The sequence below is a fragment of the Carex rostrata genome, chromosome 24 (genome assembly GCF_964058835.1).
Source record: "Carex rostrata chromosome 24, lpCarRost1.2, whole genome shotgun sequence".
Taxonomy (NCBI): Eukaryota; Viridiplantae; Streptophyta; class Magnoliopsida; order Poales; family Cyperaceae; genus Carex; species Carex rostrata.
Window position 1 is genome coordinate 4,147,333 of NC_135941.1, and position 18,409 is coordinate 4,165,741.

At 35.7% G+C, this 18,409-nt stretch overlaps 2 protein-coding genes across 4 annotated transcripts; one reads left to right on the plus strand and one right to left on the minus strand.

Annotated features, from left to right (window-relative positions):
* The first annotated feature begins 826 nt into the window (after positions 1-826).
* Positions 827-5,788, plus strand: LOC144575623 (protein NRT1/ PTR FAMILY 5.10-like). The gene is made up of 4 exons (XM_078325829.1): positions 827-1,122; positions 3,305-3,522; positions 3,790-4,274; positions 4,847-5,788. The coding sequence occupies exons 1-4, from the start codon at positions 1,005-1,007 to the stop codon at positions 5,640-5,642; spliced, it is 1,617 nt and encodes a 538-aa protein (XP_078181955.1). The 5' UTR covers positions 827-1,004; the 3' UTR covers positions 5,643-5,788.
* Positions 5,789-9,928: 4,140 nt separating this feature from the next.
* Positions 9,929-16,411, minus strand: LOC144575627 (uncharacterized). 3 transcript variants are annotated; one of them, XR_013518481.1, is made up of 11 exons: positions 14,521-16,411; positions 14,191-14,232; positions 13,890-14,034; positions 13,129-13,358; positions 12,693-12,750; positions 12,381-12,458; positions 12,219-12,307; positions 11,942-12,023; positions 11,394-11,576; positions 10,831-10,969; positions 9,929-10,487 (listed from the first exon to the last, which is right to left on the minus strand). XR_013518481.1 is itself a non-coding variant. In XM_078325833.1 (10 exons), the coding sequence occupies exons 1-10, from the start codon at positions 14,688-14,690 to the stop codon at positions 10,910-10,912; spliced, it is 1,137 nt and encodes a 378-aa protein (XP_078181959.1). In that variant the 5' UTR covers positions 14,691-16,410; the 3' UTR covers positions 10,634-10,909. The 3 variants fall into 3 exon arrangements, 1 of the variants encoding a protein (XP_078181959.1); XR_013518482.1 differs by lacking the exon at positions 9,929-10,487 and adding an exon at positions 10,634-10,722; XM_078325833.1 differs by lacking the exon at positions 9,929-10,487 and having other exon boundaries at positions 10,634-10,969; positions 14,521-16,410.
* Positions 16,412-18,409: the final 1,998 nt, after the last annotated feature.

The following is an 18,409-nucleotide window of genomic DNA, read 5'->3' on the forward strand; positions in this document are numbered from 1 at the left end:
CTCTGATTAACATACCAAAACACCTTCAAAAATCATGAAAATTTACCGACATGCATTCTTGACTTCATAAAATAACACTGTGAAGTTTCATACAAAATCTCAAAACAGATTGTGAGATATCGGCTCTCAAAAATTGCCCGAACTGCTGAAGGAGTGCTTCTGATCCCAACTTTGCACCCTTGATTAACATATCAAAGCACCTTCAAAAATCATGAAAATTTACCGACATGTATTCTTGATTTCATAGAACAAGACTGTGAAATTTTATACAAAATCTCAAAATAGACCATGAGATAATGAAACATAACAAAACTAAAAACTGAAACATAATAAAACATATATTAAGAAAATAATAAAACTGAACATAACAAATCAAAACTCAAACATAACAAAACTGAACTCTCTCTGAAGGAGTGCTTCTGAACCCAAATTTGCATCTCTGATTAACATATCAAAACACCTTCAATCATGAAGCACTCCTTCAGCAGTGGAAAAAATTCCGGAGCGCGGAAAAAATTCCGCGATCTGGGTAGTTTTAAAATTTCTGTTCAGATCTGGTTATTTATATTTAATTAATTTTTGTAATGGGTATTTTTAAAAAAATCGGTCCAAAATGCCCCAAAAGTCCGGATCCGTATCCTCCCAGGTACCTGACTCAACGCAATTGAAACGGACGGTTTAGATTTATTCTCAGCCGGTCGGGATTCGGGATAACAGAGGGGCAGGATTGTTTGTGCTTTGAGATGCGTGCCAATTCATTTTCGGACCGTCCGATTCAATTCTACTCAGTCAGGTAACCTGAGGGGATACGAATTCCCAAAGTCCCCAGATCAAAATCCATTCTCTGATTTGTTTGATGTCTCGCTTCCGTAAACGTGAGGTCTAAAAAATCTGGGACTAGTTAAGCAGAACAAGTATTGCAAAAGAATAACGCTCCGACCGTATATACACCGAACACCTCTAGTGCTCTCGGAGTGAGAGGCTGCTGAGAGCGCGAGAGGAAGATGGATTCGGTTCCCCTCCTGCCCGGATCCGACCCATTACCAGGAGTGGTGGATTATCAGGGCCGCCCGGTCTCCCGCTCCACCACCGGTCGCTGGCGCTCGGCTCTCTTCATCATCGGTAATTTATACAACTATTTATTTATCCAGTCTGAGTCAATGCCATGTGGGTCCCAATTCAAAACATTCATTCGCCTAAGGTCAATCGCATTGACTCAGACTGGATAAAACCTGCGATTGACCTTAGGCGAATGAATGTTTTGACTTTTGAGACCGATTAACAACCAAGTCTTCAAATTTAGGCCTTTAGGTTAGATTCACACATGTTAGTACCCGATTCAAATCTGCTCCTTTTCTCAAGAAAAGAAGCACCCTCTTGTTCTTCAATCCGAACTGTTCAAAATCAATCAAACGGCTCCAATTACATCTGATTCATTTTAATAGATTATATTGATATAAAAGGAAAAAGTAATTGGAGCCGTTTGATCGATTTTGAACAGTTCGGATTGAAGAATAGGAGGGTGCTCCTTTTCTCAAGAAAAGGAGCAGATTTGAATCTTGTTCGTACCAGCACAAAAAAATGCAATACAATATTTTTTTTTTTAAAGAAGTGGGTAAAAACCCACCGATTTCCATTACTAAACGAAAACCATATTACATTGTTTTGAGACCATAGCACCATTACACTGGTACCTACTACATTAGCTAACAAAAACAAAAGAAGACCTTGCAACAAAGTCAGGCATCAAGATAATACCCACACGTCAAACTGAACATCTTAACCACAAAACAGATAAGCAACAGAAAAGCAAAACACAAAATAACAGCACCCCCTAACAAACTAGACAACTAAACCATATTTAAGCATAAGAGACCCTACAACTATTAAAAACTACAAAAAGCTTGCATCCTTCAACCACTTGTCCCTGCATCTTCAATATCAACATCCTGAATATGCTCTATCCCAAGCATAGGGGTTATATCCAGCCCAACCTCCATAGGGAGAGTAAGCAAATCTCCTGACAGGCCCTTAACATCAGGAGGCAACATAAAAATTAGATTTTCAAGTGCATTGTATTTCTGATTAGAGCACCAAAATTTAGCAGTTACAAGTATGTGTGTCCCTAAAGTACAAGCTTGTTTTGCAATACCCCCCTTAAAGATTACCCTATTCCTCTCAAGCCATATATTCCATAGAATAGCACCTATAATAATCATAATTAAATTGGCATCTTTAAAAGGTATGCATGCACCTATGTCCCACAACTCATCAAGAGTTGTACAAGTAAAATTGAAAGTATTAAACTGAGCTATCCAAGACCATATCTGATTAGCTAAAGGGCAAGTCAAAAACAAATGTGAGACAATTTCAGGTGAATCACAAAAGACAGCATTGGTCCCCCTGCCACCCCCTTTTGCCCAAGTTATCCCTAGTCAATATTCTGTTTTGTTTTACCAATCAAAGGAAAATTCTGATTTTTAAAGGTATATTGGCAATCCAGATACTAGTAAATGTAGAAGTAGGAATGCCACCGAACACCAACCAGGCATACAAAGAATGAACACTAAATCGACGAGTAATAGACCATCTCCAAACAATTTGATCATTGGCCGGACTCAACTTAAGATTATGGAACTGTGATAATAAGGCACACCATTCAGTATGATATATACTTACTGTCTACAAAAATTAATTTGCAACCCGTTAGAAGTAAACACCTGTGAGACTAAAATCTCTTTATCATAAGCAATAACAAATAAATTAGGATAGACATTGTGCAAAGCACAATTACCAATCCACCTATCAAGCCAAAACCTTATTGAATGGCCATTTCCAACCTGCCAATCAGTACTTCGACAATATCTTTATTTTTCATAATGTCCTTCCAAAAAGGCGAAAACAAGCCATAAGTACCTACAACATTGTATTTTTGTTTAAGAATTTGCTTCCAAGTACCTGTGAGTTTAGCATCCAAAAACCTCATTAGCCACTTAGCTAATAAGGCTTTGTTCATAACCTGTAAATCAAGTACTTTTAAACCACCTAATTTTTTACTTCTGCATAGCCTATTCCAACTGATTAAGGCATACCTTTTCCTAACTGTATTGCTCCCAAACCATAGAAACCGCCTTCTTAACTTATCAATTCTCAAAATGCAATACAATATATTACAGTACAGTAGTATTGGGCTAGACTTGGCACACCTGAATGTTTTGTGTACTAAATCAGTATCATACCAGACTAATACATGTTGATATCTAGTGAATAGTGATTGTATCTCTTCACACAACCCACATTGTAGGGGTGGAGATAACAGAGAGGTTCGCATACTATGGTGTGTCATCAAACCTAATAACATATTTGACGGGCCCACTTCACCAGTCAACAGCCACTGCAGCTGCCTCAGTAAACGCATGGAACGGAGCTGCCTCCCTGCTGCCTCTTCTCGGTGCATTCATTGCAGATTCCTGGCTCGGCCGGTACCGTACCATTATTGTTGCCTCTTGTCTCTATCTATTGGTTCGCACCAAACCTCTTTCCCATGTTCTCTTTCTGTTGAAATGTTATATTATTCCATTACTTTTCAACACTACTTGATGTGAAACCATAAGTTCTTTCCAATTGGATGGTTGGTACAAATGTGTATTGCAACCATACAATGAGAAATATAAAACATACAAACCGAGAAGCATATCCCTGATTATGAGAAAGGTTTCATAGCTGCATTAAAAATATCTTACACCCAATAAAAGAGACTAACTTCATTCATTTACACAATTAATCCAGGCCTTGCTTATGCTCACATTCTCTTCAACCTTACCATTTCTTCAACCACCTGATTGCAGTGGCATCATGGACCCCAAATCCTGTTCGGTCCCAGTTTTCCAATTAATTTTCTTCTATGTCTCTCTGTATCTAATTGCTCTTGCACAAAGCGGCCACAAGCCATGTGTGCAAGCCTTTGGGGCTGACCAATTCGACCAAACTGTCCCTGATGAGCAGGCTGAAAGAAGCTCTTTCTTCAACTGGTGGTACTTCGGCTTGTGTGGTGGCAATATGTTCACGGTTTCAATTTTGAATTATGTGCAAGATAATGTAGGTTGGGGTCTTGGTTTCGGAATACCATGTTTGGTCATGTTTGTTGCTCTTATTATTTTCTTAGCCGGTACAAAGACATACCGGTTCTATCCTATACAAAAAGAAGGCCGCTTCACTGAAGTCGGCAAGTCAATTATGGCGTTGGTTAGAGGCCGTCAAATAAATGATATCAAGTAAGATATATTTGTCCGTTTGATTCTTACAATTTATTTTGTCTGTTTCATTGTTCCTTGGTATAAGCTTTCTGAAACATCACAAAAAATATTGACAGAAATGTTCTGTCAACTTACAATTTATTTGTGTTCTTTAATTAATGAGTAGAACTAGAGTGCTCTTAAGTTCACCAAGGCTCTTGGTGAACTTAAGCCTAAAACCCATTAAATCAGTTTCAAATGACGAATCCGGACCGTTGAAACCCGCCTACCTTAGGAGTGGTGTGTTTACATGTGGAAATTTTAAACATTCAAATTAATTTAGTATAAAGTCAATGGGTCAAAATTAGAAGGTTAATAAATTAATTTTAATGTATTCATTTTTTAAACATTTTTTGACCGCTTGACTTTATACTAAATTAATTTGAATGTTTAAAATTTTCACATGTAGACGCATCACTCGTAAGGTAGGCGGATTCCAATGGTTCGGATTTGTCATTTAAAGCCGAGTTGACGGGTTTTAGACCTGAGTTCACCAAGAAGCTTGGTGCACTTAAGAGCACCCTAGTTCTACTCTTAATTAATTATTGTAGGCAAGAAAATGAGGATGAGAGCTTAGGTTCAGATTATGCAAAAGAGGCAAAGGAAATACTTAAATTATTCCCAATTTGGGCCACATGCCTAGTATATGCATTAGTTTTTGCGCAATGGTCAACTTTTTTCATAAAACAAGCTGCCACATTAGACAGACGGATTGGACCCACATTCCAGGTACCGCCAGCTGCTCTCTCAAGTTTCATAAGTGTATCTGTGGTAGTATTTGTACCTATATATGACAGAATTATCATACCAATGGCAAGAAAAATAACAAAAACGCCCTCGGGAATTACCATGCTTCAAAGGATCGGCATAGGCATGGTAATTTCTCTCTTATCAATGGTCATAGCAGCCTTGGTAGAAATGAAGAGGCTAAAAGTTGCAAGAGACTATGGTTTGGTGGATAAACCTGATGTGCCAATACCAATGAGTCTATGGTGGATCGTACCGCAATATATCTTGGTTGGTATGGCTGACGTGTTCACCATGGTTGGTTTGCAAGAATTCTTCTATGACCAAGTACCAGACGAGTTGAGAAGTTTAGGTCTTTCACTCTACTTGAGTATTTTTGGAGTAGGGAATTATATTAGTAGCTTTATTGTGTCGCTAATTGACAATATTACCACTAAAAATGGAGATAGTTGGTTCGCCAATAATCTAAATCAGGGACATCTTGATTATTTTTATTGGCTTCTGGCTGGTGCAAGTGCTGTGGCATTTATTGTATATTATTTCATTGCTCGAGCATATGTATACAAAAGCAAGGATGCTCGTATTTGTATAGTTGGTTGATGGATTGAAGCTAGTTCAATTCAAAGTTATTTATTTGGTAAATATAATGCTACGAGTGTTGGAAATTGTATTTCATGACTTTTATTGAATTATGAACAATTTATAATCTGATATGCCAAAGATTAAAATATTGCCATTTTTCTGAATACATGTGCATTTAAGCCTTTCACTATATTCAAAGTTTCTTCGTTTTGGAACTAAAGATTAGAGCATTTTTCTTTTCTTTTTATTTTAGGATTAGTGGTCACTGGTAACGAGTGCGTATCCGCCGAGGTACCTGAGATGCAATTTAAAAGAACGAACAGTCCAGATTAATTCTATTCAAATCAAACTTTATTCGGTAGCTGCTGTGACTGTAGGGGGCTGCTTTAAGATTCGTGCCAAGTTCATGAATGGACCGGATTTTCAGCTTGCACCTCTGGTACCTGGGGTGATACGTACCATAGGTCTATATGGTCTGGGGGCAAAATTTTCACATTCAATTTACCAGAACTTAGTCTCAAATTTCCAAATGTTAATAAAGCTTGACCCAGGTTAACCTTATATTTTATTGTCGCCGAAGTTACAGCCTGATGACACTAGTACAGTTTCTCATTGTAAGCACTAAAAATTAATTTCCAACAGAGAATTAATTGATACTTCTATTTAAAAGTTTGTCTGTGATGTGGCAACTTAAAAAGAACACTCCAATTTCTTTATAGTATTTTTCTGGTCTGGTAGGGAAGCTGATTCATGGAAAATTACGTCCTGAAATAGACAACATTATTGAAAGAAAGAGTAGAACTAGGGTGTTCTTAAGTTCACCAAATTTTTGGTGAACTCAAGTCTAAAATCCGTCAAATCTATTTTAAATGACGAATTCGAACCGTTGAAACCTGCACCTTACGAGTGATGGGTCTACATGTGAAATTTTTAAACATTCGAATTAATTTAGTATAAAGTCAATCAGTCAAATTTAGAAGGTTAATAAATTAATTTTAATGCATTCAATTTTTGAACGTTTTTTGACGGCTTGACTTTATATTAAATTAATTTGAATGTTTAAAATTTGCATATGCAGACGCATCGCTTGTAAGGTAAGCAGATTTCAACGGTTTAGATTCATCATTTAAAGTTGATATGACAAGTTTTATACTTGAATTCACCAAGAGGCTTGGTGAACTTAAGAACACCCTAGTTCTACTCTGAAAGAAAAAAGGAACTTGGATCCAATCATAAACCTGATATGGTAAAATGAGCTCCATATGACCATATCAATAACAAAACATTTAGTTCTAAACAAGTTGGATACACAGGCAAGAAATGAAATCCAAACGGAGTCACTTTGTACAGATTTCATTTCCATTAAAAAAAAAAAATGTATTTTTACATTGACTCGCTACATCTATTTCAATCCTCTTCCCCCCTTGTTTTTTTCTGACTTAAAACAGACCGTGTAGAAATTACACAAACGGAGTCTATTTTCATTCCATAAAATGAGATCCATATCATATATTTTAATTTGGTACAAATCTCAAAGATATGTTCATCTAGAACAGATCTGAATTAAAGTTGGTTGACTAGAAATTTTTTTTTTTTTTTTGAGTAAAGTTGGAGGTCAAGCCACCAAACTATTTAATACCCTTGTTATTACAACAAATTATTTTCTCCATTTGAATTTCGAACCCATAACCTTTCACATAGAAACCATGTCTTTGCCACTAGAACAAAAGCTAATTCTCGACTATAATTTTATCCATATCATATATTTTAATTTGGTACAAATCTCAAAGATTATGTTCATCTAGAACAGATCTGAATTAAAGTTGGTGGACTAGAATTATTTGGTACCTGAGGTAATACACACATTACATATATGAGACCGTTAAGATGGTGCTTTCTCTCCTTTTTCTATTGAGTTGGCTAATGGGGGTTCGCATGTCCGAGTTTTTGGAGCATAGCATGTGCAACTGTGCAAGTATATAATTAACTGTTATGATTGAACAAATTAATCATCCAATCACAGTGCATTCCAAAGAGTTGTACCCAATGGTCAATGGAAGGTGGGGAAGCGCCTTGTATCCGGAACAATGATGAAAAATATAAACAGCCAAAATGAAGCACCGCATTTAGTGTCAATATTCTCTGTTTACCACTGGTAAAAGAAATATTTACATCACAAACTTCTAGTCCCGACTCCGATGGAATGGTTTGGAAGGCCTTGAAACGAGTCTATACATTGCAAGATATTTGGTTAGTTGGAGGCCATCAGAAAAAGTGCAAATGGGTCCCTTAGTGAAAAAGGAGAGGGAAATAAACCCAAGTAGGTAAGTACCATCATTTAGTTACTTAACCACATATATCCATTTTTTTTAGTAATTTAATTACACATAAACCGAGTAAACGTTCACCGGTTAAAAAAGAAGAGTTAATACTCGTTTGAACAGACATGTACTACTAGGAATGTAAAAGAGTCTCGTTGTGACTGAATATGTCACGATAGGTTGCGTGCTGGTTGTATTGTGACTCGTTTTTCTTTTATTGTAATTATTTGTGTGATATAATTATTTTTCAGAAAATTAACACATCACGATGCTATATGTGAAAGGTCTGGTCATGGCATGATATGTCACACCGTCAAACGTGATTAGAACCGTTAGATCTTGATCAAATAATGAATCTTAAATAAATTAACTTAAATTATGAAAAAAATATAATGAAATATGATCAAACGTGACTAGTCACGTTTGAAAACAAAATGAATTGGCATGTGTAATCACGATGTGACTAACGTACCATGATCATCCCTTCAAATTTAATCACGACATAACACTGCACGTAAAAATCTGATATGATCACAGTACAACAACATCAAGTATTTACATCCCAACATGCAGTAAAAAAGGAAGCGAGAATGTCGAATTCAAATCGGTCCGATTCCAGCTCAGAACTTCTCTGATTTGCTTCTAATTTGAGCACACCGCTTCAATATTCATACGCACCGCTTTCATATCTATACGGATCAAATGTGTACAAATCATAACGCGATGACAATTATGAACAAACATCGGACCTATTTGGATCCAATACCCATCCAACGCGCCCCCTTTGTAGTCAAAAACTAAAAATGAGTAAGAAATTTGCTTCAATATTTGATCAATTTCACTTGTACTTATTTCCGATATCAGTTCTTTGCACTAGCTGGTTCAGAAATATTACTGATAAAATACAGTTCTCTGTCAATGCTTGAATTTAAAATTTAAATTATTTACACTACATTTTTTTTCTATCTTGATCAATTTTTGGACAAAAGAAATTCCAAATTTCAATATCAATTTGCCACTAAATGACATTAAATTAGTTTAACCCAAACAAGATCATGATGAGTGCATCATAGATGAATATTGAGATAGACACACTTCAGCTACTTCATAAAAGACCTTCATCAGGAGAGGGGGTCCAGCCTCCTTTTAGTATACCCTAGCCACCGTGGGACCCAATGGCCAGTTAAGAATTAAATCTATATAAAATTTTCTTCTTACTTCAATCAATAATTTTGTTAAAAATATCTTTCTTAAAAAAAACATGATATGAGGATTGAGGACCCTACAACAATTAGGATCCGTGCAAAGAGAATTTATTATGTAAAAGAATTATTATTTTTTCTTTACGTTTATATCAAAGAGAAATTTTTTTTTTAACATTCGCCGCGCAGTGAAAAGTTAGTCGTTTGGAAAGACACTAACGTTGGATTAATTTAATTTAGCTTTTATATATTGACGGAGGATCCGACAGCGAACTTGTTTTGTATGTGCTAAAATCTAGAGACAGATATATCCTAGATGATAAAGCAACACACGCAACGCAACTGGGCAAGTTTGACAAGACCAAACAATGAACTATAAGACATAGCTAGTTTATTTTTTGTTAAATTTAATCAGAAAAATCATTAATAACGAATGACCATAGATTAGATGGTCATACCAATTTGTACAACTTCAATATTTTATATTACATGCTTTTCGGCTAAGAAGATACCCATAAAAGATAAGATGGAAGTAACATAGCCGTTATTTCTCTTATCTATTTGGCTAGTAGATGATAGAGCCACACACGAACGATTATTATCCGAAAGTTTGTTTATTTAAAATAAACAATAAATACACGATAAAGGATAGAGCCTCCGTAAGAAGGGCTTTATCTTTTATTATCTTTATTTTCATTATAGATGTTATAGCCACATACGCATCACTGTTTATTTACAAGCAAATCAACATACAACTCCAAATCTAATGAATGTTTACATATCATTTTCGCAATATTCTTGATCATGCCCATCCAACACAAATAATAACAGTCTGTTTACATCTTATTTAATTGAAGTTAGTTAACAACACAAATAATAACAGTCTGTTTACATCTTATTTAATTGAAGTTAGTTAACAGTGCTTTGATCATTCAAGTCCATTAATGATAGTTTCATCAAGGAACAAGAAGATAATATTTCACATCTGATGTAAGCCCCAAGACCAACTCTGGCTTGGCCTGACTTAGCATGAAAGGGTCTAGGTCTTTTAGTTTGATCTGGCCTGAACCAACATAGAGCAGGACGCTTTCAACAGGAGTGCAAGAAAAAAAAATTGTGACCGTGGGATTACAACTTACTCAGTAACCCCTCATTAGATGTCAGATGCCTTGTCCTCTTGGGCAATGGCTATTATTTCCTTTTCATTACTTAGTGTGTTTGAATTACAGTAGTATATAAACGAAAACACACAAGTTGGCTGTCCCAGGCTTCTTAGAATGGCCAGGCTCAGCCCCAAAACTATCCAGGCTGGGTTGGCTGCCAAATCAGGCTGGAACTAGCTGAAACCAACATTTGTAACATGTAAGTGTATGTAAGCTCAGATGTTGGTAAAGGACATGCAGGTAGCTGCTAAAAGGACCAATTAAGATAGAAAGGAAAGAAAGAAAATGGAAATCTGCATGTTTGAATTTCTATAATAAAGTCATTTATGCTCAACTGTAGGCAGTAAACATTAAGGCATTGCTTCAATCTACATGCTCAACTGTATAGGTCTAAACAAGTCTATGATGTAACCTAACATATCAATAGTTCACAAAAGAAGAAATTAAATTTGCAAAAGGATGAGATAGAAGGAAGGGTTAAGAAAATAACACACAAGAATAGGTACTTCTGTTGCAATACCTAACTTGACAACCATGTAGAAATGGCAAGGAAAAGAACCATCGACCCCAATCCATAAGTTACAAGTTTGTCATTATCCTTAAACCCCTAATTTTCCTTCTAAAAGCTTCAACCACTCATTCAAGCTATGCTGTAACCGCTGCATTTACACAATTGGATCGTGTCAATAATGCAAGGCACGCCTTTTATGATAAGTTTGAATAAAAAATATAATAAGGATTATGCACGGCACTGGCAAAATTTGCACAGCATCAAGTGAAGCCCAAAACTAGCCCAATCAGTCATTAATTCTGCAAATTAGCCTTAATTTAAACCCAACATCGACTCAATCAACCCTCAGCCGTGGAACTCACATACTATACAAGCCAAGAAAAAGGGAAAGGAAGCCACAGGGATTATATATTTCATATTTGAAGGTTAGCGAGTGAAATGCCCACTAACAAAAATAATTAATATTGTTTCAAGGATTTTAACTAACCCAATCTGACAAGAGATGTGCTACATAAAAATAATAATTGAATTCATGAAAGACAAAGAAAGTTAAATAATTTAAAAAATCTTACTTTTCCACTCTGGCTGTGTGTTTTAATGTGATCAACTTGGTCCTCTAAGACAGCTCTGGAAGGGGCACTTTCTGCATTTAAGGTTGTAGTATATTCACTTGCATGTGCAACTGAGAATCCGGTATATGCCGAGTCAGTGGGGATGGTCTTCATGACTGATCCAAAGAAATTTGTTACAGGAACCTAGCAATAATAAAAAACATATTATGTTGTGGAACTTTGACAAGGAGAACTGTACGAGTTATTGGATTGTACAATGGTCGAGGGCACACCAATTTGACGTTAGCTACGGCACAGTAGTAGCCAGGATGAACTACTGTAGATAAAAAATACTTGTAATCATTTGTTTTGAACAAATGCACCTACTTGCACTGTTTCATGTTCTTATTTTCCTACATTTGTGGTTATTTTAATTTCCAAAAGGGCAACTATCAGTCATTAGATCAAACTGAGGTTGGTCTTAATTCCAGGATCTTACGGATAACTAAGGCATAATGTGTCAATAATCTGCAATGGTCAAATTGGAGTTAATTGTAAAATGATTATACCATGTTTAATGGCCTTTCATAGAGGTCCATGCGGTAATAGGCAGTTGACATCAGCAAAGTTGGATCATATGATGTAAAAAGACTGCAAAAAATAAAACAAAATCCAATAACCATTTTCCATTTTCATTGGATAGGTATAGTAGAGTACACAGATGTGTACAAGCTAAAACTGAAATCAGAATATAATAAAAAATGCTGATTTAAGTGCATAAAATATCAATCATAATATATTGATCAACTCATAACCAATCTGTACAGGGTCACAATTCAACTATACCTGTTCAAGGAAGCATTGCTATACATATCAAGTCTCTCAAAAAATGCAAGTGTATAAAATGTAAATCTATCCACAACTGATACACCAACCTACTCAAGAGCAATCTTCATAAGTGAAAAATGGTCAAGGAAAACCATTGTAACATAGAGAATAGGTCCTTACATCAGGGTCAAGATGGTGGGAGTAAGAATTCTCTCCTTTCATGCTACTTCCTATTGCTACGACCCCTGGCGATTGAAGCTACAAACCAAGGGTACTTTATCAAATGAAGAAGAATATCTAGTGCTTATTTTAATATATGTATCTTAATTGAACTTGAATAGACAGAAATGTCCATGTAGGTACTGGTACTGTTACAAGTGCCTAGACACCAGTTAGGACAGAAGGATAACACAAAACTAACTCTAATCATTTGGCATCAAGCAGGCAGTGAGTACAGTTATGGTACCAGAAGAGAAAACAAGAGTAAAGGACCTCAGAAAAAAGAGTTGCAGCTTGGCAGGTATCAACCATTATCAGCAATTCCTTAAATCTACAAAAAGTGCAACAAATCTATTAAAAAAATAGCAGGATATTCAAAAGTGGTCCCTGCATTCCACAATTTCATTCCATTTAGCCCTACTTTTAAAAGTTCAACAAGCTCATCACATTTGTAATTTTTCAATTAGACCTTTCCCTTATCTCTAGAAGTATGGAAGACATAACGGTTTAGATAACTTATGCAGAGTGAACTGGAGAAAGATATAATGATTAAAAGGCATTAGCTTAGTACATGGGTCATAATATCTCAGAAATCAGCCCTCAAACTATCCATGTCATCCCCATCAGCAAAATTCCCCTTGGACTTTGATACATTTCTGTCAATTGTAAAAGTAATATCAGCTGTTACAGCAGACAGTAAATTTCTGACCGATTCTTCTCTTTCATCTGCTTGACTGCATCAGCTAAATCATGGCTCTGTAACTCTTCAGTGTCTTGAAATTTGAGAAACTCATTGCCACCATGGCCAGTCATGTAGAGAAGTATGTGGCTTCCTTCGTCACTTAAGAGGCGTTTTGACCGGGGCACAGCTGCTTCATGTCTCCCAGTCAGTACACGCAGGAAATTCTCCACTGTTACTTCATAACCCCGGTAATCAACCTGTTTATAAAAGCAAGTGGTTTAATGTACTGCTACAGGCCTAGACATTGGTCAATATAAGCTGGTACATAATGATACCAGACCGGCTGGCACATGATTGCACAGAAGTTGGATTAAAAAAGGAACAAAAGGAGTGGAGAAAGCTGGTTTGTACTAGTTATAAGCCAGTATGAACCAGTACAACCAGCCAGAGAGCAGCCGCTTTAACTAGTGTGCAAATATCACAACTGTTGAATCTGGTATTATCCCAAACATTACACTACCACTCTATGGTACAAGCAAATACTAACTGGGACATCTTGTAATGCGGTTTGAATCCATATATTAGCTGAACCCATCAACCCAAACAATCTGGTACATTTTAATACACACTGCAACATTAACTACCATAACAATAATTGGTACTGTAATGCAGCAGCATAAACAAATATCTCCAAAGAGCATCATGACAATACTTGCTGCTAGAAATTTGGTTCATGGTTTTCATTATTGAACAGCTTTAGGAAGTTTTTGAAAAAAAACTAAATTCACCTCTACGTTATCCCCATAGAGATTGAGCTGGTGGTTTTCATTATTGAACACTTGTGCTGGGTAATTATTCCTCGAGTTACAAGCCATGTCATCAGCCAACATGAGAATTATTCTTTCATCAGGTATCCCCAACCGCTTCACTGTTCTGGAATCATAATATTAACTTTTACAAATTATTGAAAGACATTGATCACGAAGGCTTAAGAAATAAAGGAAAAAAAAAGAGAGAATTTTATGAAACTTAGCACTAAGCCAGAAGACAAGAAGTAAGCCTTTTTTATTAACCAAGCATCCACATTACCTATAAAGAGACAGAGTATTCGCCATATGCCGGTAATTGAACCTGGTCAAGGATAAATAGAAGCTTAGATAATTTCTGCTATTAAACCCCAAATGGTAAACATTTGACATAAACAGTTATTTTTGAGATAGCATATTTTTCCAACTCCAAACAGAAGAAACCACCACTTTACACTTAATTGGTGCAGCCAAATTCTTCATATAAAGTATTCCACAAATCCAACTTTTGTTCAGTAAAGTCTATTTTGCTTTAAATCCCAACTGCAACCAAAACATCTAACTTAACCCATAACAATAATGCTAGAAACAACAGGAAATTTCAGGTAATTACCAAAAACGAGAGGTACAAACAAGCACGGCCCAGTTGTTGATGTGCATTGTTGGAGAAGGCGAAGAAAGTGGAAGTACAATAAAAAGTGAGAAGAGAATCGGCAGGATTCGACGAAGTTGCAACTCCATGGGATTGCGAGATCGAGACTTCTCAGTGACCCTGGCCACCATCAACCGCCTTTAGTCTGATCGACTGGGAGCTCCTTTGAGACTAAGTTTGAGCTATGGAACTAGGCCTGCTTGTTTATATGCGTAAGGCTCCGTAAAATAGGGGCTGCTTGTTTCAGGCGAGAAGAGAAGCAAATCTTAATTATATGCGTAAGGCTCCGTAAAATAGGGGAACAATGGCCTCAAACTGCGAGACGTCATCATGGGGTTCAGCCATGTAATCTGTAGAAAAAATTCAAGAAGATTGAATTAACTTATTACTCAATGGCAGAATTTGATGAACTGGTACGGTAACATCTAAGGCAGGTACAAAGGTGCAAAGGTGCTGGTACTAGGACTGGTACAAAGGTGCTGTAAATATTTCAAAGGTGACACTTGCCTTAAATTTTATGAATTAATAAGATAATAATTGGTACGGTAACACTTGCCTAAAACTGACTCTAATAACACTGCTGCAATTATACAATGTCCACAATCTCTACAAATCATGAATGTATACAAATCAGCTTGAGACAAATCCCTAAGAGTGCAGATTGGTACCAGCAACTATATTAATTGAAATTTATCAATTATATCAACTAGTTTATGTAAGTTCAAAATCAAATGATGTAAAAGATCAACAAAAGAATCTAAAATCTGGTCATGATTGAAAGTTCAAAAAGACAAAAGAATCTAAAAGTTCAAAATCTGATTGAAAGAGAATTAGAGGATAAGAAAACCTTAAGAGCTATCTAGCATAAGAGGTGCATTTAATTTAACCTAAGTGAACAAAAGGCTGTGTTTTGTAACCACTGAGTCTATACTACCTTACGCTTGAGTACATAACTATAGAAGTGATTTTCTAAAAAAGAATCAAACTTTACTTTACATAAATAAATAAAAAAATCAACTTCAGAGGAAGATTATAACAACCTTATCTAACAATCAACCAAAGCAAAGGACGAATCAAAGCACCCGATGAATTTCAGATTACGATAGGATTAGGAAAAAGAACATAAAGTCAGAATGAAGCTTATTGGTCATATCCTTAATACCAGATTCAAGTTTTTGGTCATGAGAATGACCCCAAATGTAACTAGTTACATCTTTATATATAGTATTAAGAATTTCAGTTTTCCCCAATCCTATCGTTATCTGAAATTGTTTACCCCAAATGCATTACATTTGAAATTGTTTACCCCAAATTCAAGTTTACCCCAAATGTAACCAGTAACTGGTTGAATCTGGTATTAAGAATTTCAGTTTTTGGTAATGAGAATTCAGATGTCGTGATTAGTTACATCTTTATATATAGTTTTGTAAAACAGTAATGCATTAAATAGTTCATCTTTATAAACAATTTATAAACAAATGTAACTAGTCACGACAGTATTCAAACCCATAATACATCTCATTCTCAAGTGAAGAGGAAATCAAGGAATTCAAGGAATTCAAGGTAACTAAGAGAAATCCAAATAGAGTTTTCAACAAATGTAACTAGTCACGACATTACGCCCTTTAAGTACTGGTTCTTAAAACCTAAGTTAACAAAAATCAGAACAGTACACAGTTCTTATAGGCGAAAATATAAAAACCAGTCAGATCGGCTGAGTAGAGAGGGTGAGCGGAGGTCAGAGCGATAGGGTGAGTCGATCGGCTGTGTAGAGGGGGTTTTCTTAGACAGGGGTTTCTTAGAGAGGGAGATTGGCTTCCTAGGTTTCTGGAGGGCTTTAGCCGGGTTACCAGACCCTCGTCTCTTCGCGAGCTTTACAAATTGAGATCAAACACTCAAATCAGATTTTCTTTAAAGTTTAGGAACAATATGTCTATATTTTATTGTAAAAATATAGATGATGCGCTAGTGTTATATACCCCATTAATCATATTAGCAATGCATTGATAAATTGTTACAAAACACTGATATTTCACTACAAAACATCGATGAAATACTGATGCAAATGAATTCAGATCGTTTTCTCTCTCGGCCCAAAAAGTTATTTTTAGCAAATTCAAAGAAGCCGGTACCAGCAATAGACACCCATACTCTACTTCTGACTATCAGAGTCTACCGTTAACAATACCAACAATAGAGGCACGTTTCAAAATTATGTTTGAAATTATGTTCTTTTTTTTAAGAATATGAATAAATGTTCCGGTGGCCATAACTGATGACGGGGAGTTTGGATTGATGACTGTCGAAAAGGGTTCATAGACGGCACTCTCAAACATTCTATTTTCTCAAATAATAACCTGTATACAATATATATCACAATTTCAGCTTCTGGAACGTCTCATTAATTTGAAAAGGCACGGTTCAATTATTTTTTTTTTACAAGGATTAACCCATCGGTATCTATAAGAATCCATGGCTTTTACTTTTTACTTATTTTATTCTTTAACTTTAGTTTTCACTCAATCATATGGCCGTGAAAGCAATCATGCATTCAGTAAATATGGATCCATATCACATCGTTACGGCACTTCGTAAAATACGTACAGATCGATCTAAATTTTAAATTCATATATTTTTATTTTTCTAAATTCAAACAATTGATATGAACTGTTCAACATAATTAATTAACTTTTTTGACAGCCTTGGATTTCAGATTATTTGATTTTCGATCTTTATCATTTTATGTCAACTTGGATTATGTATCCTTCAAATTTAGACCAGGTCGAATTTTTGAAACATTCCGCTTAGGTAGCTTGAATCGTCTGAAATCGAATTATACAGTGTTGATTCGAATAAACTGGAATTTCTTAAAAAGTCAAACCGGAATAGACTCGGATCGAATCGGAGAGGTTTTCCTTACGTAGGAACCCGTTTTGCCACTAGACAATACGTGGTAGCATGGTATAGTAGCATGATCTGAGTAGTTTGGAGCTAGAATAAAACAAAGTAGCAAATGCACGCTTAGTCCACATGGCCGCATGCCCAAAGAATTCACATCCTCTCAGGTTACCGGACTGAGTACAATTGAATCGGATGGTCTAAAATTATTCTTTTTAACTTGACACAAATAATAGTATAATACTACTCTAACCATTTCAGATAAGAACTGGATGAAATTAAATCTGAACCGTCCTTTTCATTTGTACTGAGTCAGGTACCTGGGAGGATGCGGATCCATGCCCACATGTCAACAATTCTCGTGCCTTTTTCTGATAGATAAATCGAATCCAGTGCCCACAATCGAGAGAACCGGGGCATATTTTCATTTCTATATTATCTGTACAATAAATTTGGCTATGGAACACAATAGAACAAAATCATAGCTTTGCTTTCATTATAAAAAAAAAATGTATCTGCAATTAAAATGGATATATTATGTTTTGAAATTAAGAAATAATTATATTAAAAAAAACTCGGGGATATTGAACATGAACAATGTTTATATATCTTTTTCTCCAATTTCTACCTTTGTGAGAGGCAATTGATATTTTATTACAAATTTACAATGCATCTAGGTGAAGGCTATTGCATGCACAACAGGGGTTGCGCTCCTATATAGATGGTAGTCATTTGGCCACATACAGACATACTCGGACTGTCGGACAGATGCGTATTAACCTCCTCTTTGACAAAATGCAGGTTAGCTAATTATTTATATAGAAAATATTGAAGTCAACTGCGAGTACTACATTGTATTAATTATTAATTATAAGGTCACGTCTAGATATATTAGTGTATTTATGTCCATACCTACCATTATCAATCTTGAACACAATATCAAAAGTGTAAT